Source organism: Abramis brama (assembly GCF_963993115.1).
Source record: "Abramis brama genome assembly, chromosome: 20".
Classification (NCBI taxonomy): domain Eukaryota; kingdom Metazoa; phylum Chordata; class Actinopteri; order Cypriniformes; family Leuciscidae; genus Abramis; species Abramis brama.
This window is the reverse complement of record NC_139982.1, coordinates 17,759,104-17,785,207: the sequence shown is the minus strand read 5'-3', so window position 1 is coordinate 17,785,207 and position 26,104 is coordinate 17,759,104. Positions and strand designations below refer to the sequence as shown.

The window sequence follows — 26,104 nt, the reverse complement described above, 5'->3', positions numbered from 1 at the left end:
CAGTTTTCACAAGGCCACTCTGAAGGCTTTATTTGCATATCTGAAGTACTTTTCAGTTTGCTTTTCATGAGCACAAAAGCCCGCCTGACATTATGAAGTTTCATTTCAAGAAGTTTTTTTTGTTTGTTTGTTTTGTTTAAATGTTTGCACATTTTCTTATGTAACCTCTATAGGTCACGTCACTTGTGTGGCTTTAGGGAAAAATATCTCACGCTTTTATTATTGAAATAAAAATAAATTGTATCGCATCTACTGTTATAGTGAATTAGCCTATATGATATTAACATATTGGAAGCCTTAATCTGCACATAGGTCGTGTCTTTTTATATTTATCCCGTCGTCGGCTTTGTGAAGAGGTTTCTCAAGTATTGCTGTTAATATTGTCGGATGTGCTCGCGCATTTAAACCCGCAATAATGAGATCTGGCTACATCTTTAAAATTAAGAGAATATTAATCATTGGCAAAAAGTGGTGATTTGTTCACACTTTACACTACAGTGTCAATGTGTATTTGCATAAGTAAGTAAGCACCGTGTAATACTAATTAACTATGTGTAATTATTTAGCAGCCGTTTGTAAGCACGCATTGTTATTAATCGCACCGCGAATATGTTTTCATCATTATGCCATGACAACATTTTGTTTCCATCTATTCAATTTCTACCAGATTTTTCAACTCGATTTTTCAAATTATTATAAATTTAAACTTTCATTAAAACAATTAAGGTAGCAACTTGCGTTCCAAGTGTTTTAGCGTGATTATAGTTAACCTTTATCGTGATTTCATAAAATATATGGCCATCGCCTGACTGTAGTAAGACCATCCGTGGAACATTTTCTAGATGCTAATAAACATATGCTTATGGGCTAAATTACACATGTATGACTCCCTTGGCTCATTATAATGACGAGGCGCTCTGGTTAGTCGTGTGGAAACGGCTGGAAAAAAATGTGTCGCTACACGGTTTAATTTGCCCTCCACATGTTTACGTTGGGATGCAATTGACATTTTCGCTCTAAGGAGGCATAACAAAGCAGGCAGAAGTCATACGAACTGTGTCATGACAGCAAGACAAGCAAAAAGTAACTGTGACGATACAATGCAAACTGCATGCAAGTTCCAGCCAATTTCCATGTCAAACATCCCATTGCTCAGTAGCTCCATTTGTACGTGTGAATTGTAGACCAAGCACCCTACGAAGCGCGCAGAAAGGTTCACACACATACCTTCACACACTGTTACCGGGTGCCATCGCAGTTCAATTCCGGTTGCCGAGCCTTTTCACCCCTTTGCTCTGTCTTCAAATGGAAATGATTTCTATTGGCCCAAGGTGTCCATGTAAATAGGTGTAAATGAAACCAGATTATGCCTTTCTCCCAGCCCCCCTCCTCCCAAGGCGATTGTCATGTGATAGCAAAGAAGTGGCACATTAATGAAGCGCCTCTACAGGGGTCTTTTCTGCCCATGTCGCCACATAAAACTATCAGATGGTTAGAGGAAGGACATGGAGGCAGCCACTTAGCTCTTAGTCTTATCAAGAAAGAAGGAGAGAGAAAGAGAGAGAGGATCTGGTCCATTCAAGCTGCCCTGGGAAGAAGGAAACCTTACTTCTTGTTTCTTGAGCTCACAGCTCCAAGGAAGTGAACTTGCAGGACGAGTCTCAGCTCTCTTAACAGAAGAAAACTCATAAAACACAACTGAGGACAGACATCCAGCTGAATTCCGACACAGAATTTTGGTCAGGATGCCTAGACCCGGGAGAAACACTTACAGCGACCAGAAGCCGCCGTACTCCTACATTTCCCTCACCGCTATGGCCATCCAGAGTTGTCCGGAGAAGATGCTTCCTCTCAGCGAGATCTACAAGTTTATCATGGACCGCTTTCCTTATTACCGGGAAAACACCCAGCGCTGGCAGAACTCCCTGCGCCACAACCTCTCCTTCAACGACTGCTTCATTAAAATACCCCGACGCCCGGACCAGCCCGGGAAGGGCAGCTTCTGGGCGCTACACCCAAGCTGCGGCGACATGTTTGAGAACGGGAGTTTCCTGCGACGCCGCAAACGTTTCAAGGTGATGACATCAGAGCACCTGGCACCCAGCAAGCCCTCGGACGCTGCCCACTACCTCCAGCAGCACGCCAAGATCCGGCTCAGCGCCCTGGGAACCCACCTCCCCCAGATGTCCAGCTACAACCTGGGAGTGTCCCAGCCGTCCACGTTCAAGCACCCGTTCGCCATAGAGAACATCATCGCCCGAGAGTATAAAGTGCCAGGAGGGCTGGCGTTCTCCACCGGGTACCCTCTGCACAACCAGCTGACCACAGCCTGGCCCCATATGTACAGCACTAGCATGATGGACAGCGCTGCGCCCATCTCCATGACCAGCGATTACAGTGCCTACGGTGTGCCCATCAAGTCGCTCTGCCACGGCGGACAGACCTTACCGGCGATCCCCGTCCCGATTAAGCCCACCCCGGCGGCGTTGCCTCACCACATCCCCGCTTTCCTATCGAACTCTCCCCAGTCGCTGAGCCCGACGTCCCCGCAGACAGCGACCAGCCAAAGCAGCCCAGCCACCCCGAGCGAGACTCTGACGGGTCCCGCGACGCTGCAGTCGGTCGCTGTGCACTGACACCCGCGAACGTGGGGCCTCCCCGGTCGACACCTGTACTCCAAAGTTGAATTTTAATAACAGACCTTGAAAAAACACTGGCTATACAATCAAGGCAAGAGCTATCTATGTTGCAGTGATGTTAATTTATGTGTATATGTGTTGAGATTTTTAAGTGTTGCTTTCGATGAGTCCAATCACATGGATCGACACGGATATCGTATTGTAAAATGGAGAGTTTTTACATTTTAAATATCCAGAATTTTACGTGTTTATTCGAATGGGGTTTGAACTGCTGACAAATTCCAAGCACTGCGATCTGCTTCATGTTTGAATCGCGCAAGGCAAAGCGCTCGTCGTTTTTACAGGTTATAATCGTTATCGCGCTGAAATAAATTGTAAGTTGGAATGCTCACTACTTTCGTGTAGTCATGCAACTAATTTTCCTAGACGACTAAACTTGTCTCAGTCTGCAAACCAAATACTATCCTACTTGATCTAAAAACACACACACATACACACAGTACCATGGCAAACTTGAAGGAAAAAAAAAAAAGTTTAAATAGTTTTAAAGCATAGGGTCACCAAGAAGTAAATATGTGAATAATTGCAAATAAGTGATATTGAATTGTGTCAAATGCACTTTTTAGTTTAGATGTTTTACATTCTATTTTGCAGGAAATGTTTTTGTGAGCGTTTAATTTAAAGCCGTGGTGACCATGTGTATTAAAATGCCGTACATTTGTACTTTTTGTTGAGATATAAAGCATGCCTTTTTCCAAGACTTTGTGTTGTTCAAGCATGCGTGCTTTTAAAAGATGTGCAAAAACGTCTGCATTAAATTATAAACTTGGTCATCAGAATATTTTTTCATTAAAATTGTGTAAACCTAAATAATTGCTCTTGTATTTGTTTGTGCATTTAGCTTATGGGTTTCTCTTTATTCACAGGCAGCCAGATTACTTACTCATGTACACTCCTATGTAAAAACAATTACAAAAACATTATTATTATTAGAGAATAATGCTGAAATACAAACATTTTAATTTAAAGATACTGCACTGCTATTTGCTGGTGTAAATCTATTTGAACTTTTCATTTAATGTTAAAAATAAGGTTATAACATTTTCTTTATTTGCTTTTTGATAGAATAAACGTGTACATTATATATTGTCTGAACATCTTTATTGGTATAAATTCGCTCATCGGATCAGGCAAGGTGAGCGCTGCTTTTCTTCGAGGAAAAGCACAAGCGACGGATTGGAATAAATGAATGAAGCTCTTGATTAGGATGCATGAAGTTACTGTGCCGCAGTCACAGCAAACACAAGCGGACTCATTCATCAGCACAGACACTCACTGTGCACGTCCAGTTTTAAACCTGAGCGGGAGAATACATTTCAGATAGAAATATATATTGTTTAATTCTTTGCGATTTTCACCAATTGTATTTTATGTTTCCATACTATTTAGCATATTTTACACTCTAAAAAAACAAATTTCAACCCATGTTTGGATTAAATATGGACAAACGTAACCATTGGTTTAAATGTTTAAATTAATTTTTAAACCCAACAGTTGGGTTTGTCCATATTTGTCCCAAACATGCGTTGAAACAACCCAGCATTTTTTTTAGTGTAGGCTATTATTTATTTTTTCCAATTCTATTTTATTTGGATAGAATAAAACACTGTAAAAAATATATTGTTGGTTTAACTTAAAGAAGTAAGCTACCTGCTCGGTTGCCTTAACATTTTGAGTTCAATGAAAAAAGTTAGTTAATACAATGGAGATTGGTTTAATCAACAGAAACTCAAAATATTATGTTATCTAAACTAAACCATATGAACTATCTAATTTGATTTGACAAAAGAAAAAATATTGTGATAAATCATGAAACTTTTTTTATCGAATTAACCTTCAAATTACACTTCACATATATTTATTATTTCATTGTTTTATTTTGCCTGAGATTTTTACCCTATGATTTCAAGTTGTCCCCCCCTTTTTTTACTCTCAGGTTTAATGGGGGGTCCATTGATAAAGGATGTGTCGCGGTTCGAATGCGAGAAACAGGTGCATTGTTTGCGTCCCCGCATAGAGAGCAACAGCCTTCTCCGGGATATTAAGCAAATACATTAGAATTCCGTCACTTTATGCAATTGAGCTGATCAAATAAAGGGTCCCTGGCCACTTCATTCACCCTCATTCACTTGAATAGAAAGTGCAAAGAATTGCAAACTTAGACTGGGCCACCGATGTAGATTTAGTCTTTTTTCAGAAAGACAAAAAGGCCGATTTCTCACAAACACATAGCTGACTGGGGGACTAGGAAACGAGTTCTGAGACCCCTTTGGAATTTAAATCCAACCCCTCCCCCTGAGAGACTGTTTGCACAACACTGCAAGTTTTTTTCACCCTTCCTTTTTTTTTTTTTACTTTCCTTTTCGGGGTTTGACATTGTGTTGCATTGATGTTTACTCTATATCATACCGACAGAAGTGTATGTTTCGTTTTTAAAAGAAGAAATAACAATTTGCTTAAACCAGGAATATAAAGGATCTAAATAGAAAAATCAATATAAATGTTTTACAGAGCAAAATGTACTTAAAAAAATAGTTTTTAATTGTATTTATTCGTTTTATTTAAAAACAGAAATAGGCATGTTTTACAGATGTAAACAAAACTTTCAGACACGTTTTACAGAAGAAAAAATAAAATGTCCAAACGTATTTATATATATTTTTTTAATTCATAAATTGAAAGAAGATAAAAGGGATAAATCAACAGACATGTTTGAAATGTCCAAAAATATTTTACATTTTTGTACTTTAAAAAAGTTTTAATTTTCAGTCGCTTATTATTGTAGTTCCTGTTTATTTTACAATTTTATTACTAACCTGTAGATTTTTGTTTTGAAAGACATAACATAAAACCAGCACTGCAAAACACGGATATATAATTCCAAATAATTATTTATTAATTAACTCATTACACCAAAAATGCTTGTTTCCATGTTTGGGTCAAATATGGACAAACCCAAAAATTGAATAAAAAAAAATTAAACCAACGGTTTGGTTTGTCCATATTTGACTCAAACATGGGTTGAAACAACCCAGCATTTTTAGTTAGGCCTATTATCTGTCGGCCAATAAAATAGTGTAATTTTACTGTTTTAAAAACTCTAAACATGCTGGGTTGTTTCAACCCATGTTTGGGTCAAATATGGACAGAGCTAAAAAAATATAAACTAACAGTTGGGTTTGTCCATATTTGACCCAAACATGAGTTGAAACGACCCAACATTTTTTTTTATTTTTATTTTTATAGAAATACAGTCCCAGCACCTTTACCTTTCACAAAGCGTTTATTCACATGAAACGCACATTGTGAAGTTTTCTGTCTGATGCAGTCTTGCACTAGGCCTACATTACGCATGTCCATGTCACATGATCTCTGAACACCTTACGTTTGTCTGTCCTCCTCAAATCAACAGTCAGGCAAGTCGTTTCCACATTCCGCAGCTTGTTGTGATTTCAGCTTTAGTTGTCGTTGAGAGGGCTTTCTCTGTTCATTAACACCAACGTGAACTCTGTTGTGTAAGCAAAGACAAAACGATCCATCCACTACATGATCCACTCCTAGAAGAAGAAGGTCATCCTAGGAGGGGCGGGGGGGATAAAATATAGAGCGAGCCACGCAAAACCACAATGTGCTAGTTTAATTAAAAGAATTCATTACAGTGGGAGCCCAAGGTAATTAGCATGCATAATTTATGATTTGCTTAATGCAAGCCGACCGAGGCGTCAGTAATAAACTCGACTTAACCTCCAGCGGAGAGAGATGAAATGGACAGTGGACGGTTGTTTATTGTCGAGCAATAACTCAAATCCGTTTGACAGAAGTTTGGTTGATTCTTGGCTTTTTGCTGAACTCGAATGACTTCATTTGTTTTGCAGGATGAGAAGCGAACTTGGACTCAGACAGTCAGCAAAGGTAAACACGGTGTTGTTGTGTCAAGATTGATAGTGCCAAACAGTTCGTTAAACCAATCATATTATATCACAAGAGGTTAAACAGACAGGTTGTAAATCAAATCAAGGCTTCTTGTAGGCTAACTTCTTCTTTACTCAAACTGGTGGCTGAAACACACTTTCTTCGTTAAGTCTCATCTGCAATAGCTTCTTTTTACTCGGAGTTCTCCGACTCCGAAGGTCTGTAATACTGACAGAATGAGGCCAGAGTTTGCTTCAGCTCCGCACTCCTCATGTTTCCACTCATATTATGGGCTGTCAAGATGCTGTTTGTAAAGGCGTAAAAATTAATCGACGCTAAGCAAAAGTTGCATCCAGTTTACTCTGCAAATGTGACAAACCGCATCGCTGAAGGAGGAACGGATGTGTGTTTATGCTTTGCTGATGGCTATTTTTCTTTCTACTTTGCAGCCACACGTTGATTTTTACTAAAAACAACTGCAATAAACAAATATATTTATGTTTATGCTCATGCTTAGCAAAAAGTGCTAACTGAGGTAGGCACTGCTATGCCTGACCCATTGTTATAGTGGAGGTGCTATAGGCACAAATGAAAGGATTTATAAACTATTAAATAAATAGATAAACAAATAACGCGACCTTGTGTAAATAAATAAACAACACTGTGTTGTGTAAATAAATAAATAATATTGCATTATGGTAAGTAAATAAATAAATAAATAGCCTATCATTAGATTAAAATAATAAATAATATTGCACAAAGAAATAAATAAAAACGTGAACTCTTTTGTATAAATAAAGAAATAAATACAATTGCATGAAATAAATACCGGTAGCATCATATAAATAGACCAATAATGCATATTTGTATAAATAATAATATTGCATAGGCTAAATAAATAAATAACGCGGATTCTGTTGTTTAAATAAATACAATTATTGAATAAAAAATAAAAATAGCATCATTAGATGAATGAACGAATGGACAAATTAATAAATAAATAAAATATTCCATAAATTAATAAATAGCGTGAATTCTTTTGTATAAATAAATAAATAAATAAAATAATTAGATATACATAAATAAATAATTGTGCATACATGATAATATTGCATAAATAAATACATTAATAAATAACAAAACTCTGTTGTGTAAATAAATAAATACAATTGCATAATAAAAAAAAAAAAAAAAAAAAAAAACATTTTGGTCCTTTACACAACTGCCATACTCGATCAAAACAGATTTAACTCTTAATCCAATCTGATGTCACTGTCACAGACCTTTATGTTGGGATCTGATTCTAACACAAGCTTCAGAGACTCAGTGGACCCCTCCAGTGGGGGTCAGGCTGGTCTCAGACGCTTGTCTCCAGGTACGATGGACACCAGAGACAGTGGGGTTGGGGTTGAACACCCTTGTGTGCATGAAATTAGAATGTCAACATCTGATTCATGCTGCTGGGCAGTAACTGTGAAACAAATTATGTCTGTGGGAGGCGTCGCACAAGTTCTACTCTGCTGCGGATATGAGCTGAATGTGGGGCAGGCCTGGATTCCTAGAGAATTAGAAAGAAAAGTAAATATTTATAATGCAACTGAAGAAAATATAATACAAAAGAACTCGGAAACAAAACATTGATTTCTTTCTATCTATCTATCTATCTATCTATCTATCTATCTATCTATCTATCTATCTATCTATCTATCTATCTATCTATCTATCTGTCTGTCTGTCTGTCTGTCTGTCTGTCTGTCTGTCTGGATAAATAATAAAATGTTTATATTATATACATTATATTAATGCAGTCTATCACGGTTAATCACATCTAACATAATAACAAATATTTTTGTTTACATAATATATATGTGTGTTTACTATACTATATATGCACACACACACACGCACACACACACACACACACACACACACACACACACACAGACGTGTGTGTGAGTGTGTATATGTACAAACACATGTACACACATGTACACACACACACACACACACACACACATATATATATATATAATATATACACACATAAATATTATGTAAATAAAAACTTGTTTACTTTTATTTCCGTTTGATGCGATTAATCGTGATCGATTTGACAGCACATATTATATTATATTATATTATATTATATTATGCTTCTGACTGGCCTCTGACTTTTTCCACATGCTAAACCATTATTAGCCAAGTTTTTAGAATTCTGACAGATATTATCTTGAGGTTTCTCCATTCAGGTGCACCTGGTCTCTTAACTTATTAAGATGTTAAACGCATTTCCTCCCTGTTAGTGTCAATGCAGTAACTTAGCATAGCAGGGGCAGTAAAAGAGTTCCTAATTGTTATTCAAGATAAGGATGCGTATTGTCTCAGGAAGGTGATAACAGGAACCATTAGCCGGGATCTTAGTTTTTTAAAGGTCTCTACTTTCACCTGAACGGAGGCTGTCCTGTCTTACCAGTTCAAGAGGTCAACAGAACGGCAGTCTCGAAAGCACATTTGTTTGAATTCACTGCATTGCACCTCATTTATCACAGCGTGTCACCTCATGGTGATCTTAATTATATCCACTGTGAAATGTTGCAATATTAGCTGTAGGAAGAGCTTGCTGCAGGACTCCATATTGAATCCCCAGATGTTTCGAAGAGCTTTGAGGATTGTTGTTCCCATATTCAATAAGAAAACCCATAAATTAACATATGTTCTGACACTTGGAACATCTAACAAAAAAGCTCCGTTACAGAGTGAAGGCATGCCGAAGCCTCCAGACTCTGCAGGGCTGTGCAGGCTCAGACAGAGCCCAGCGTGAGTTTTTCCTCCTCCTATTCATCACGCTTCAGGCTTCGGGTCTGTCAGTCTGGGCTTCGGCATTCCACGCCGCCAATCCGAAGCCAGAGCACTTTCTCCAAATATGACTCCCCTCATCTTTGGCTGATTCCGGCCAACAGCCCCTGATGCTAAATCTTGGTTTTGACAATTCGGAGAATGCATGAGGCTCGGCAATGGCGTTTAGTGTTGTTCAGCACTGTTTGTTTTGGAGGACAATTGGGCAAAACTCCAGGTTATTGCTGTTATGAAACCGAGCGTGTCTGTGCAGTGAGATCGTTGAGGATAATTTAGGTGTGGTTGGGTTGAATTTAGGTATATAACCTCTTTTGACAAATAGTTTTTATATTGTGGACTTCTGTCTTAATTTAGGATGTATATATTTCAATATTATATTGTATTCTCAAACCCAAACTCCCAGTATCATCATATTTTTATAATAGATATTTGGTAAACAAGTAAACACACTGAAACCACACTAGGATACATTGGAGCAAGGTTTAATTATGTCATTAAGATTTTAACCAAAAACTATGTTCTCAGGACAAATGTATTTTCCATAAATGTCAAGTTGGGGCAAGTTGTAATAATATCAAGTTTTTTTTTTTTTTTTTCTATTTATGTTGCATGTTTTATACTCATTAATGACCATTATGAAAGTAGTTGTTTCTATATATATATATAGTTGTTATATATAAATATGTTATATATATATAACATATATATATATTAATAGCATATTATATATATATATATATATATATATATATATATATATAAAGACAATAATATATTTTAAATACATATATAACACTAACATTGTAAGTTATGGGCCTAATTGGTGATATGTCTGTAATATTTATGTTAATTAATTCATGAATTATTCATTAAATGGTTGCAGTATGTTACATATTGGAAAGAGCTTTCAGAATTATAGGTAAATATTTTTGATTAATAATAAAAATCTAATAATAAAAATCTTACACAGGCCTAGATTCCTATAACCAGGTTAATTATGGGCCTATTTTAGTGATATTATGAATTAAAAATATATTTAATAATAATAATAATAATAATAATATACAACTATATTTAAATTTATGAAAAAAAAAAAACTTTTTCCAGTCTATAAACTATTAACATAGATTTACATAACATAACATAATATAATATAATTCAATATAATATAATATAATATAATATAATATAATATAATATAATATAATATAATATAATATAATATAATATAATATAATATAATATAATATGAAAAGCTTAACCTTTCTCTCTCTTCTTCTCTCTCTCACTCTCTCTCTTTCTGTCAAAACTCATTTAACCGCAAACATAAACATCTCCTTTTAATGATGGGATGTAGCAGATTCGGCACTTGGGTGTTTGGGTGCTGAAGGGTCTTCACTGCAAGGCGTTAAATATGTTAGGACAGTAACAGCCTCTGTGGATTTTTTAGTATCCATGCTATTTCCCCTGCTGCGACAAGCTAATCTATCACCACAGATCTTATCTGTGATTCTGCTGTGGTAAGTCACACCCCGTGCCACCACTTCAAAGGCCGACGGGGCAGCGTAGGTGTGGAGAGCTGAGGGCTACGTCCAGGGGTGAGAAGGGTTGATGCTGATTAGTGGCGTTAGGGGGGAATCGGGTGGAGGGGGGTGGAGGGGGTGGGGTTGGGTTCAGGAGTGCCGTGTCTGGAAAGACAGCCACGGGACAGAGGTGTGTGCCTTGACAGCAGCTGTCTCTGTATCCTTTTCTCTCTTGGTATTTCTCTTCTTTCTTTGTACTGGGTCACGGCACCAACAGAGCCCCAGCGATTCATTACACACACTGGTAATTGCTAGCTGGAAAGGTCTGTTGGATTGGAGAGTCTAACTGCTCCTAAACTAATCCAAAAAGAATGAATGTGGTCTCCAGCGAAGACTCCATCGGTCTTTGATCCATTTATATGTTATATAAGTTTGGTTTTATTGGGTATTTAAGATAGGAAAACCTATAATTTTACACATTATGATTTCTCTTTTCATGTAAACTTTTTTTCCCCCACTATTTTTTCCTCCATATAGAAAGAAATCGTAATCCCCCATCCTTAAAGAAATGGGAAAAAGCCACACTGCTCCCATTAGACCTTAATATATTGCAACGTTTCGACCAAACAAAGCCCCCGCCCAAGATTGGATGTGTACAATACTTTGAATTCATATGTATTTTTTCATATTTCGGCATCAAAACTAATGAGAAAAAAAACTTGTCTTTTCGTCTATTATTTTATTAGAATATTTTTGTTTTGAACACACTTAAAGGGATAGTTCCCATTTACTTGCACTCAAGTTGTTACAAACCTGTTTTAAATGTTTCAGTGTTTTTTTCTATTCAATGAAAGTCAATGGGGTCCAAAACAACACTGGACTCCAATGACTATGGACAAAAATACACCAAGACATTTTTTTTTCTAAATATCTTTTGTGACAGAAAGAAAAGGTTGAAGCTATATTAATAATTTAGCATACTGTTTGTAGTAATATTTATAACTTTTTGTTACACTGGGTCGCCACTTGATCTGGGTCCTGAAGCAAAACCAATTGAAACCTCTGTGGTAACATACGAGATCCATCAACTGCTAAGAAACATCCATCAGCCCCTGGGCTTCATCGTTGTACATTTCAAATCTACCACACTGTATTCAACAGCAGAGGAAGCTGATAGTTGACTAAAATGGGCCCTTGTGACATGCAGATGGATGCCTCTTGTTGTCGAATAACAAGGCCCCATTGTCCCGCTAATGTAACTCCATCGGTCTTTGATCCAATCCCATGTTGTGACGATCAGTGTGAAAATTCCCCGTCAAGAGCACGATCCACTACTTTGTCTTTTGTTATCGTGATAATCTGCCGCATTCAAATTCGACTTTGTTCTTTTGTCTCTTTGTCAGCCGAGCACAATGCAGGGTTAATTAGCAGCTCTCCGCGTTCCTCCACTGTTAATCACACTTGAAGTGTCCTCTTCAGAGTCAGCGACTCTCATCAGCGCCTCACTGCAAACACGGCCGAGGTCCAGCTATTAACAAACAAACAAAATAACAAACAGAGCGTCGTTAATCCCGTCTTTAGGTTACAGAAGAATCACATCTGTTCATGGCTGGCATAGAAATATCATACACTGTAACCAGGTGTGAATGAACTACTGATATTAAATCATTTCAAAACACTTTGATGGATTGCAAAATCTGGCATTTGAGAGACAAGGTTTACATTTTTATCAGTATGTGCATACCCTGGGATTCGAACCTGTGACCTTGGCATTGCTAGCGCGACACTCTACCAGTTAAGCTAGATGAACAAAATCAGTTTGTCAGTTACATATACCAATCAACCTAAATTCATTAGGTTACACCAACATATTTTAGGGGTCAGGGCTCCTTAAGGTAACAAATGCACATTTTCAATGCTAGAGTTACAATCAATTATTAATCATCAATCATTAAAAACCCATATTGATCATCCTTCTGAATAAGCATATCTGGGTAAGCATGTGTATTTAATATATGATTTTATATGATATGATTATATTTGTACTTGATGGAGTGCAGAGGCACAAGAGATTGATTAAAATTTGGGTCAAATTTATTAATTTATTCAAATATACATAAAAAAAATGTATTCATGCAGTGACAATGACCATATTGCAGGGCAAAGTCAGTTTAGTTGTAAAATGTCATGCGGTGCGACTCCCCAAAAAGCTGCTCATATTTATGAATTAACAATTTATATTTGTAAAAAAGTAATTACCTTTAAAAAATGTTTACATTAAAAAGTTGTAAGTAAAATATATTACTTTTTTACTACCAGGTTACAACACATATTTCTGAGTCAATAAATTGAAATATTTAAAAATATTTAAAACAGCTTGAATACAAAAAGTACACTTGGTATATGTGTATTAAACTACATTTTTTCTGTAACTCTTATTTGTCATTGACCCATTTACATTCTCTTGACAGACACTATTATCCCATGGGAATCGAACCCACGACCTTCCTTATAATAGCCTGTCCACATAGACTGGATCCGAAAGCTTTCCTCATGTCGAATTTTCTCTCAATATTACTCTTCTTCAGAGCAAGATCTCCACGTTCCCTGGTGGTCTAATTTATGTTAAGTCACCAACCTCCCCCATGGCTGTTTTGAAACGTCTGCGAATGGAGACTGTATTGGTGCAGCCTAGCGCTGTGCCAGAGTCCCCGGTGAGATTACTCTCCACGGGAAAGAGCCACTCACCGAAACCATCTGCAAGTCCATGGGGCAGTTTGGGAAGAAAGACCAGACTTCTAAAGATCTCCACTCTCAACCCCGCTTCCCGTGCAAAGCGGGTAATTAATTCTGATTCTGAGGAAGTCAGCGGCTGTCCTTGGATCAGTGGCATGTGTAATACACGGAAACCGGTTCCTCTGGGAAAACCGCTTGTCCTGGAATGGACAATCGAGCTCTTCAATGTTGTGAAGCTAAAGGAATAATCTAGGTTCAGTACAATCGCAAGTTAAATGCAGTTGCCAGAACATTGTATGGAAGCTTGTTTTGGCCATGGAATAAACAAATAAAAATGGTAATCGTGACTTTTTATCTTTCAATTCAGACTTTTTTCTGTTTTATATCTGACGGTTATAATAAAAAGTCACTTTTTTCTCGCAAATAAAAGTTCGCATTTTGCAATTCTGACTTTATTTCTTGCAATTCCGAGTCGGAATAAAAAATTGATACCTCGCAATTCAGACTTTATATCTCACAATTCAGAGTTTTTATCTCACAATTCTAATTTTTTTTCCTCGCAAATCCGAGTTTATATATAAACTCAGAATTGTGGGATATAAACTCGCAATTGGAATTTTTGGAATTAATATTTATTATTATTATTATATGACTAGCAATTGAAAGAAATAAACCCAGAATTGCGAGATATAAACTCGGAATTGGGAGATTTAACCTCGCAATTGGAACTAATATTTATTATTATTCAGAACAAACTCAGAATTGCAAGATATGACTAGCAATTGAAAGAAATAAACCCAGAATTGTGAGATATGAACTCAGAATTGTGAGAAACTCGGAATTGCAGGAAATAAACTCAGAATTGAGGGAAATAAACTCAGAATTGTGAGAAATAAACTCAGATGTGAGAGAAATAAACTCAGAATTGTGAGATGTAAACTTCGGAATTGCAAGAAATAAACTCAGAATTGTGCAATATAAACCCGTAATTGCGAGAAATAAACTCAGAATTGCGAGATATAAACTCAGAATTGCGAGATATAAACTCGGAATTGCGAGATATAAACACGGAATTCTACGATATAAACCCGTAATTGCGAGAAATAAACTAAGAATTGCGAGATAAAATATTTGGAATTGCAAGATATAAACTCGGAATTGCGAGAAATAAACTCAGAATTGCGAGATATAAACTCGGAATTGCGAGAAATAAACTCAGAATTGTACGATATAAACCCGTAATTGCGAGAAATAAACTAAGAATTGCGAGATAAAAAACTCGGAATTGCGAGATATAAACTCGGAATTGCGAGATATAAACTCGGAATTGCGAGATATAAACTCGGAATTGCGAGATATAAACACGGAATTGCGAGATATAAACACGGAATTGCGAGATATAAACTCAGAATTGCGGGAAATTAACTCAGAATTGTGAGATATAAACTGAATTGGGAGATTTAACCTCGCAATTGGAACTAATATTTATTATTATTCAGAACAAACTCAGAATTGCGAGATACAGACTAGCAAATGAAAGAAATAAACCCAGAATTGCGAGATATAAACTCAGAATTGTGAGAAACTCGGAATTGCAGAAAATAAACTCAGAATTTAGGGAAATAAACTCAGAATTGTGAGATATAAACTCAGATGTGAGAGAAATAAACTCAGAATTGTGAGATGTGAACTTCGGAATTGCAAGAAATAAACTCAGAATTGTAAGATATAAACTCGATATTGCGAGAAATAATCTCAGAATTGTAAAATATAAACTCGATATTGCAAGAAATAATCTCAGAATTGTAAGATATAAACTCAGAATTGCGAGAAATAAACTCAGAATTGCAAGATATAAACTCGGAATTGTGGGAAATTAACTCAGAATTGCAAGATATAAACTCGGAATTGCGGGAAATTAACCCAAAATTGCTAGATATAAACTCGGAATTGGGAATTTCACCTCACAATTGGAACTAATATTTATTATAATTCAGAACAAACTCAGAATTGTGAGAAATAAATGACTTACTAACCTTTTATATGTAAAGTTATATCCAGTTTAACAACTTTCGAATTTGTTATTTTTTTAAGTCCTCCAAATATTTGGCCGAAGCAAAACAATGGAAGTCAAAATGACTTTGCTGTAATCAGTATTATGCCGCAAATGCTGTCGATTGAACTTAACTTGTACCGAATATTCTCTTAAGGAACTTAAGGACATTAGATTAAAGAAAATGGCTGGTAAGAGTTATTTTATTAGATTGAAGCTATTTTTACGTCAGAAGTTAGAGTGCATAAGTAAGTTATTGTGAACTCTGAGTTATTCTAGAACAGCTAGTAAAAATAACAATGGAAATAATAAAATAGAAGGTCTATGCACATATAAAACACATTTTGCATTGTTAAATTTTTCATATTCTCCTCATGTCCATGAGCCTTCGGGTAATGTGTGTTAGTTACAGTATCTGTTTACACATGTAGATGCTAATGAAGCTTTAATAAACAAGAATTGGCGAGTTTCTGAAGTCATAAGCAATGATACGCTGCCAACACAATCCCAAAGTCACAAAGTTCTCCAAGGAGCGTTTTCCTTGCCCAATCGTAAGAAGAATGTAGGTCGTTTTAATGAATTTGCAAATGCGTAGAATGATGAAATATGATGAAATTTAGAAAAAGCGTATAGTTTTTAATAAACCATTAAAAGGAGAAATGCATTTCCGGAAGCAATTAACTTTTTGTGGACCTCATCCGTATTAATGCATGAATAATTTATCTGGAGTTTGTGGATTCTCATTTCAGTCTCTTTCTCAACTTGTGAGACCGATCCGATCTTCAAAAGTCACACTTAACACCCTTCTTTATGTAATTAACATAAGCACAAGTTTCTGCACAGTTCAGAGCTTCACCTCAGGGCGATGCATAACTCACAGCTCCTGTTTAGAATTGGATTGACCGGATTGACTGGATAACTGGCTTAATTGACAGCGAACAAGGCTGAATACTTCTGCTGGAGTTTTGGTGGAAATTTACCATGTATGATCTAACATTATGTACACAGAATGTAACACAATGTAAAAGGTTGATGGACCTACATCAAATGAATAACTTTTGTAACATCTCTAATCTGTTAGGTGTTTGAGGGGGACTGGAAAGGAAAAGTCTTTTACCACGGTTTTACTATAGTAACAATAAGTGTAGTAAGGTTATAAGGTTATATATGGTTATTTAGCAGCAATTTTGTAGATTCATTTATTTTTTCAATTTAAAGATACAAGTCATATTAAATTACATTCTTGTAAAATAATAAAATGCATCTGAAAGCAAAATAATAATAATAATAATTAATTAAATAATTATAAAAATAATTAAATAATAATAATTATTAATAATAAAAATAAAAATAATTTCAAAAATATTTATTTACAGAACAATATACATCTAGGGATGTAACCAGCATTTATTTGTTTAAAAATATATTTTATATTCCTTATAATAAAACAAAATAATAAACAGGAGAACTATATTTTTTCTTGATGTTTCATTAATAATAATTAAACGTGTATGGAAAAATTATTATTTGTTCTGTAAATAAATAAAAACAAATAAAACATTTAGATTATTATTATTATTAATAATAATAATAATAATAATAATAATCTAAAATTGTTATTTTTATACAGAACAAATACATATTTTTTCCAGGAATGTGACCTATATAAACAATACATCTAAATATATTCTTATAAACATAAAACCTCATTCCCATACACCAAACATGAATACACACATAGAAGTACAAATCTACTTATTTTTAATTACAATGACTGACTTTTAAAACAAATTTTATAGTCTGCTTTATTGAAGCCATGATGAGATCCATTGTTTACCTTTGCCTAATAAGTTAAACTCTGGTCACGATCCAAGAACTATTGCTATTGAACATTTTCACAACGTGACTACAGAGCGGGCCAAAACTTTCCACAGAGGACCTTCCAGTTGTCATCCAGCCAAATAAGTATGGTACTGCTGCGCCTCCTGTCCGTTAGCCAGCACGGCCAGTGTAAATAACCATCTCAATAACAAACAGAGGAAAATGCAGGAGCCAGTGTGTCAGAGCGGGTAAGCCTGTACCGGGCCACTTTAATGACGCCGTCAATGAGGCCTATGCAACACTCTGCTAATTTCTTTTCTTTGGCTTCATTAGGTGGCACTGCAGAGGACAAATAAATCACTGGAGCAAAGTGGAAGAGAAAGAGAGAGAGAGAGGGGTCTGTTGTTTTGTCGCCCCGGGTCACCAAAGTCAAACAAAGTCACCTCTCTTGGCCCCGCCGATGACTTCCGCAAACAAAGCCAATGGTTCTATTATGGGGCAAGTGGATGTTTGGACACCAAAAAAAAAAAAAAAAAGTAGCAGGTAAACCTAAAAGTTCACCCATGAAGTTTCACTCCTTACTCTCCACATCTAAAACACTTTAAAACCCATCACAACCAGGACGGCGACCGCAGCGATCTGAAGAAGGGGCTCTCGAGCAACACCATGTCCCCGCGAGGGGGGCCGCTCACTCTTTTGAGCTCTTCTCCGGCGGGGCTGTAAAGCGCTGGCCTCCGCAGGCCACAAATCAGCTCCTGAAAGCAGGCATGCATCTTCAAAGGGTGGGCTGGCCCTCTGTGATATACGGCCCCCGCCGAGAACAAGTTAGCCACGGCCAGTGTCTTTGCACCTGGGCCATTATCAGGCGACCGGGATCATCTCCTCTCACCACACATTCAAATGTACAAGTAGCAGATTAGGCTGACTCAATCTTCTTTCCCTTCTGAAGGATAGGGCGAGGGAGAAAAAGAGGGGAAAGCAGAAAGAAAGAAAACCTCCTCGGACTTCAAAAAGAGCTCTCCGCTTCTGTCCTTCTGGGAGAGTGAAAGGCCCGGGAGATGAGAACGGAGGGGGGCTTGTGTATTCAGAGAACTAATTCAGAACTGATTCCTCTAATACACTCCTGAAACACTTTTAATTGTGTTCGTTTGCATTCAAAAGGCGCGTTTGCAGCTTTTAATTGGCGAGCGCTTTGAAATAATTGAAATGTGTGACTTTGTGGGGGACAACTTAAACAGTTCTAATGTGCTTTGCTGGTAGGTGCGGGCCGCCCATTATTCCCGCGTTCTGACACTGTGGCATTTTCAAGGGGTCTTGATCTGTTCTCTAAATAAAACAGCTATCAAGGTTTGGCACGCCAGTTGCTACACTGACCGAAACAGTAAACACTACATTATACCAAGTAATTGCAGTTAGCAATTAGCTTTAAAACAAGCTCTCATTGTGGCAAAGTGTTAATGACCTTTGACCAAAACTATTACTGTAAACTAAACTTTGTTGACGTTTTTTTCTTAAAGGGGAAGCGTGTCATTTCTTTTAGACTTTCAAATAGTATCTCCAATCCCAGCTTAGGGAGACAACTAATAAGAAGACATTTATAAGTTTAGGGCTACAAACAGTTTAAATAAACGCATTGGCAATCACTGTAAAAAAAAAAAGAAAAAGAAAAGTTGCTTCCTTACATTTTTAAGGACAGTCATTTAACTCATTTCAACTTAAATTACATCAAACTAACTTAAAAAAATTAGTTGAATCTTGCTTAACTTATTTTAATGAGTTAAAGTAATGTAAAAACATATATTGTCAGCAGGGTTTAACATTAACTTTTTCACTCACCAGCCTGTCATACAGCCATCTCATCCTTTTCACCAAAAATGTGTTTAGGTGGACAGATCAATACAGTACAAAGAACATGTCTTTTCTGTTAACCAAATGTTAATCTTTGTTAATCTTGTTTTTTTAATCTTCGCTATTGCTTTAATGCAAATGAACAAGCGCGCTGTTAATTGTTGTATAGTGACGAGTGTGTTCAAGTTAATCTGCGCAAATTTGGCTTACACAAACTTCCCCAGCAAAGTGAGTAATAAGTAACAAGCCAAATTGGCTAGTGATTTCACAGCATTACCACAGATGATTTTTACCTGCATTTGGCTGGTTGGCGGGTGTTAATTTCAAACCCTGGTTGTCATAACTTATTTTTTACAGTGTGTTTGGGGCGGAACTCCAGGGGAAACCATTAACAAAAATGTATGTTCATCCTAGCAATGGAACACAGGGGAAACAGTTTGAAATCAATCACATTTGGTGAAGCTAATGGTCATGAAAGTATGTACTGTATGTAATTATGTATGTATGTAAATGGAAAATTAGCTTTAAAGATCTCACTGATGTAAAGTGTTAATGACCTTTGACCAAAAACATGGCTTTGAAAAACAGTCGACCATTAAAACATTCTAACATTCTACCCGTTAAAGTGTTTTTTTTTTTACTTTTTATTTTATATTTAATGTTAAAATAATATCTCCTATCCCACCTTAAAGGGATAATTAACCCCAAAATGACAAGCGTGTCATACGCAGGTTGTTCCAAACCTGAATTTCTTTGTTCTGTTGAACACAAAAGAATATATTTTAAAGAATGTTGGTAATCAAACAGTTGAGAGTAGCCATTGACTTCCATGGTAGGAAAAAATATGCAAGTCAATGGGTTCATCAACTGTCTGGATACCGACATTCTTTAAAATATCTTCTTTTGTGACAGAAGAAAGAAACACATACAGGTTTGGAACAACTTGAAGGTGCATAAATGATGACATAATTTTCATTTTTGGGTGAACTATCCCTTTAATATACAGAGATGATTAAAAGTTAGTCATTTACAGGTTTATTTCCCCAAAAAGTTTAAATAACCATACAAAATATCAAAATACTGCAATGTCAAAGGAGAATTGGCTTAAACAATAACGCACTTTTGGGGTGGAACTATCAATTTGTCTGAACAATGGAAGACGGTGAGAAACCTGTTTGAAAAAAATATTATGTCTGGAGATGCTAATGGACCAAAAATTGCATACAGCTCCTTTAAATATGGTAAAGTAATCTTAGACCAACATAAACTAATAAAAACTGCACATTTCCCCCGTAATTACTCTTAGAGACAGCAGGTGATACAAAGTGCAAGAGTTGCGTTTGTAAAATCCCTGTATTATGAAAGTCAATTTTTTCCCTCTCACCTAGGCAGTAGATCAAGATTTGTTTGAACTTCAACCTCGCCTCATGTCTAGCGTTGCAAAGCCGAGCTGTGCTCACATTGGCACAGAGCTGTGAGCTGTCAATCTTCTCCCACCTCTTTTCTGCCTTCCTCTTTTAAATACTTTTATTTGTCATGGCAAGGTCTGCAGAGTGTGACAGTGTGTTGTAAATCTGTCTTATACCGGGTTACTCATCCATGTTACAGCCTTATAATGGATCCAGGTTGACGGGAGTAGAGCGAGAGGAATATTTTGGCGGGTTTCAAAAAAAGATGGCGGCGTACACACTGCATTATTTGATTCGTGCACTTTTTTTTTATTTTTGAGCATATTTATGGGCATTATATCCCATTCACGTCAGTTTATCAAGTAGTCTGCTAGTTCGCGTTTCAAAGCAAATCCCTGAAAACGCTCCTTTCCCCCACAAATCGCAAGCCATTCTCTCTTGAATCATTTTAATCCTCAGGGGGCTCAAACTCTGGCTGTCATTTCATCGGCCGGTGCCAGCGCTCGGACTCAGAATAAAACCAGCGTAGCGTGAATATCATTCTGTGGCCGCATGAGCTGCCTTGGTGAGCAGTGGGTTTGAAGAGCGAGGCGTCACGGCCCTCCCTCCGAATGCCTGCCGTCTACTCAGCAACCCTACAGTGAAAGGACCACCCACTTAGGCTTGAGAGGGGATTTCAAGCCTGCGTGCGTGTTCTGGGCTTTAGCCCTCTTTTTTGGACACTGTTTGCTGTTCGTCCGATTGTGCTCGAGGCCTTCTTCGCCCCTCAACGTCCCGCGGTTAAGCTGCCGTTTTTAAAATATTCGGTCAAAGGATGAAATGGGATGAGCGTTTATGTTTAGAGAAGTCCGAATCAGTTGAATTGGAGATAAGATGAAGTCAAGATGCGTGTTGACTTTACGAATTTGCTTCGAAGAAAATCCTGTAGTGATAATATGATAGGCTATAACTGGTAATTGAAATTGGTTTAAAAGTCAAGTCAAGTCCCCTTTATTTGTATAGCTTTGACAGGGATAAACAGGAAAATAGTGAACCAAACTTATTGTAGTGAAGTATTAATGAGCTTCGACTAGTGTTATCATCATTACAGAATATTAAAATGAAAACTACACTGTAAAAAAGTTGCTCCATTACATTTTTAAGGCCAATCAACTTGGACGTTTAAGTAATTTCAACTTAAATTACATTAAACTTAAAATTTGTTGAATCTTGTATAACTTATAAAAAAGTTGAAAATTGCTTAACTTATTTTCATGACTTAAAGCAAAAACATATGTGTTCATAACTTATTGATCAAATAATTTTTGTAAATGAAAACGTTTTCCTTAACTGAAATAAAAATTAAAAACCAACTTGAAAAAGGGCCACAAATATATATATATATATATATATATATATATATATATATTTGATTTTGGTATTATATAAAACATGTGAAACCTTTACAATACACCCTCATTGTCATTATATATATATGGGTCAATGACATGACATGCATTTTTTTGTGTGTCCAAATTCATTATTTTCCTGAAAAGAAAATTGAAAAAAAAGAAATTGACAATATCTCCTTTATACGAAACCCTTTTCATTTTATTGAAATTCAATGATTTTTTGAGTTTTGGTGTTTGAAAGACTAAAAATTACACACACACACACACACACACACACACACACACACACACACACACACACACACACACACACACACATATATATATAGGGCATTAACTTTGGAAGTGATATGGCTGATCCAATGATATGAGTTTGAGCCGTGAGTCTGTATCTAGACAGGGAATGTATCTAGCCTTTATGTCAAATTCAATTGTTCCAATTTTTTTTTTTTTCAATTCCGGAAGTGACAGAAAACTCTTTCCTGTGACTAAAAAAAAATAGCTTTCTTTGCAACTGCAATTCAAAAACTTTTCATTGTTTATATAGCTACTTTTCCCCGCATGGCTGCCCACAGTCTCTTTTGCTCAGCACTGCCCGCCAACTCTGTGAGGTCTTGTATGTTTGGATTCCCAACTTCAGCGCTCCACCCTAACGCATTTGTCCCCAACTCCCCGTCTTCATTTACAACCTGTTTTTATCAGTGCGCCTCACAAAGCACAACAAAACAGGGGGAGGGGAGTGGCTCTTCCCCGTCGGGGCCCGACATCAACGGCAACATTGTCCGTGAAGCCCTTTCGGTATCTCCATCCCCTAGTGCAATATACAAATAATCATTTCCATATGCAGCGGAAAGGGTCACGGCATTAGCAGAGGGAGGAATGCTTTCGGAGGGAAATATTGTTCAGCGATGACACAGAAGTAATTTGGGTCTCGCTGAGTGATTCCATCAGGGCCTTTTGTCGCCTCAAAATGTTTGACCCAGGGGTCTGTGTCACCCCTGTTAATGGCCGCCAGAGTCCTGTGACAGTCGGAGAAAGTAAAACATCTCGCAACTAATAGCAGGCCTCTAGAGGCTCGGGCATAAATATTTAAGTGCTCTCGGCTTGTCCCGAATGCTAGGGGGTCTCCATGCCTTGTTTGCACATAATGCGAGTTGGAGAGCGAATATGAAAGCGTTTCGAGAAAGAAACAATCGAAAACTGTACGCTTATCAGGCGGCCCGTCTTGTAATCAACACCAAATTGGCGAACGCCATTATATGGGAATACAAACATGCTTTTAATCCACTTATGTCTTTGGCTTCCACAACTTAAAGATTTAAGTCTAAACTAAGACAGATTAGCAATGTGATCTCATTTGCGCAGTGTTGCTAAGATTACATCCGTCCTTTTCCTCATTGTACACCAAATTCTGGAGACTCTCATAAGACTCCATTTCTCAAAGTAAACTTAATTAAATATAGGGGCCGTTGAGGTGGTTCGACGTGCCATGAATGATCGTCCCCGCGGACAAAGCTGTTACACAAGCCGTCGAATTATCTCTGTCAAACTTTGGCGTAATCTGACCTGATCCTCTTAAGAATATTTAAATGAAGGCATTTGCACATCAATGGCAGCCATGGCAACCTTGTGTATATTCTTCTTTGGGGCGCCTCTTTAACATACGGCTTTAGAAAAAAGCACATCTCTTCCGTCATGTTTACAAACAACAAAACAAACAATTCCCAAAAGAAAGAGCTGGAGTATTTTAAAACATCATGATGGATGGAAAGAGAAATGCGGATGATTGAAAAGGAGGGAGCTAAGCCGGAGGAGAAGAGGATCCCAGCAAAGTTTAACTTCCTCTTGGAGTTTCAGAATGTTTGATATTATCCTTCAAAGACTGCCGTCTTTTCCCTGGTAATTTCAGTGTTTTGGAACATATTTCAAGCATATCTGAAGTATGAGGTAAGATGGGGACGTTCAAACTCCAGCTAAAAGAGAGCAAATCTCCCTCTTGTGGCCGAACAGAGAGGCTGCAGCAAATGATTGGCCATGCAAACAAAAATATGGCCCATACCTTCTTCTCCAAATAAATATGTACCTAAAAAAAAATAAGCAAGTCAAAGAAACACACCCCACGTGCCAGCCCGTTTGCATCCACCATGCACCATAAATATGGAGATGTTTGTGAAAATAATAGCACTTCCCCATGTACTTCATTTCCATACTGGGAAAACTGTTATGTATTAATATAGCTAGTGGCCTAATTGGGTTCTGGGAGAGCGGATTAATTAATTTGTGGCTAATAGGCACAAACATGAAAAAACAAACTTCTTTACTTTTTCACTCAGATAGAGCATAGCATTTTTAAGCAACTAATGTAAATTATGCAGATTGTGTTGATTATGCCGACAAGAGAGAGTTCTGTGGGAGGCATCTTAAAAGACTTACTTTTTCCTGGCACCGAACCAATTGAACATTTCCATAATTAAATCATGTTTTCTTAAATTACGTTCTATTTGGCTTGAGTCCCTGTGATGTATTTATTCGGTTCATAGTGAATCTTTTCGCTATACGCCCTCCAAAAGTCGGGATATTTTGGGAATAAGTCGCAACGGAAATGCTAAGTACGCATATAGGTTGCTTAGTAAGACAGTTCCCTTTGGTACACACTGTTTCTATAGGTTTGACAGGTCTCAGGATGGTCCACGTACAAAAATAGAGCCAAGGCGATGCCCATCAGCACAAAACATGCCCAATCAGCAAAATCCCAATTAGCAAAATGGCGATTCAATGTCACCTTGCCATTTTCAGCAGAACATTTTTATTGGAGAAAGATTTAAATACCTACACAAGCTTCGCCAAGAGACGAGTAAAGTGTGTCAGACCCAAAAGTCGCAATCGGGGGCGTTTTTTTTACTTATTTGGTTGCAAAAGCAGCCCAAGCATTTTACAGATAAACCTATTAAATATTAATACCGACTAATGACAGACTCTGTCAATGTGCATAGAGTTGCATTTTCGGCCTCTGAACCCTCCATGGTCTCCATCCAGCATCTCTCTCTCTCTCTCTCTCTCTCTCTCTCTGGGCCGTAAATCAGCACGTCTCTTCACATGTGATAATTCTCCAAAGTTAAACAGCCATAAAAGCCTAAGGAACTCTGACCTTCAGCATCTAACTAAGCAAGAAAAGCCAATGATGTGTACCGGTCCGAAGTCACGCTGCTTGCGTTATGATAAACTACGGGCCCCGCGGTTGCTAAAAAATAACAGTATGTCTTCGTTGACATATATAGGGCCGGCAATTCAAAGCGATCCCAATTTATTTAGCACTAAAATATTTTATTGTTGGCTATAAAGCATATGGCAGAGGGGAGAGGGGAAGGACGAGGATGTCTTGACAGCAGGGCTCCTCCGGCTGTATTGTTCACCTCCGAGGAGAAACTGTCCAAACTTATAAAGGCCTCTCAGAGTGTCAGTCAGCCTGACAGTTCAACTGCAGTGTTGCAGGAGTCCTGCTTTTCTTTTGAAGGTGAGGATTACAGAGACTGTACCATTTTGTGATCAAAATTATTTGATGAACAAAACTGTGATAAAAATAACATAATGCAGTAATACTCAGCCTGTGCATTGTTTTTGTTATTTTAACACACATTATTTATCATAATGACTTTTAAAGGTTCTGTATGAACATAAAATTATTGTTAATTGTTAAATTATATAAAACTACATATACACACACACACACATATTATTATTATTATTATATATTACAAAAATATATATAAAATATATAATACATAAATATAATTATTGTATTATTTTTTACATTAAAACAATGTGATAGATAGATAGATAGATAGATAGATAGATA

The 26,104-nt window shown here is 37.0% G+C and overlaps 1 protein-coding gene across 1 annotated transcript; it reads left to right on the top strand.

The window, feature by feature from the left end:
- Positions 1-1,242: 1,242 nt before the first annotated feature.
- Positions 1,243-3,625, top strand: foxb1a (forkhead box B1a). The gene has a single exon (XM_084094346.1). It carries the CDS (start codon positions 1,746-1,748, stop codon positions 2,634-2,636), a length of 891 nt encoding a protein of 296 aa, XP_083950472.1. The 5' UTR covers positions 1,243-1,745; the 3' UTR covers positions 2,637-3,625.
- The last annotated feature ends 22,479 nt before the right edge of the window (positions 3,626-26,104 follow it).

Bases quoted from the DNA above. Each gene is read 5' to 3' on its own strand.
- foxb1a (XM_084094346.1), top strand. From the start codon at position 1,746: ATGCCTAGACCCGGGAGAAACACTTACAGCGACCAGAAGCCGCCGTAC.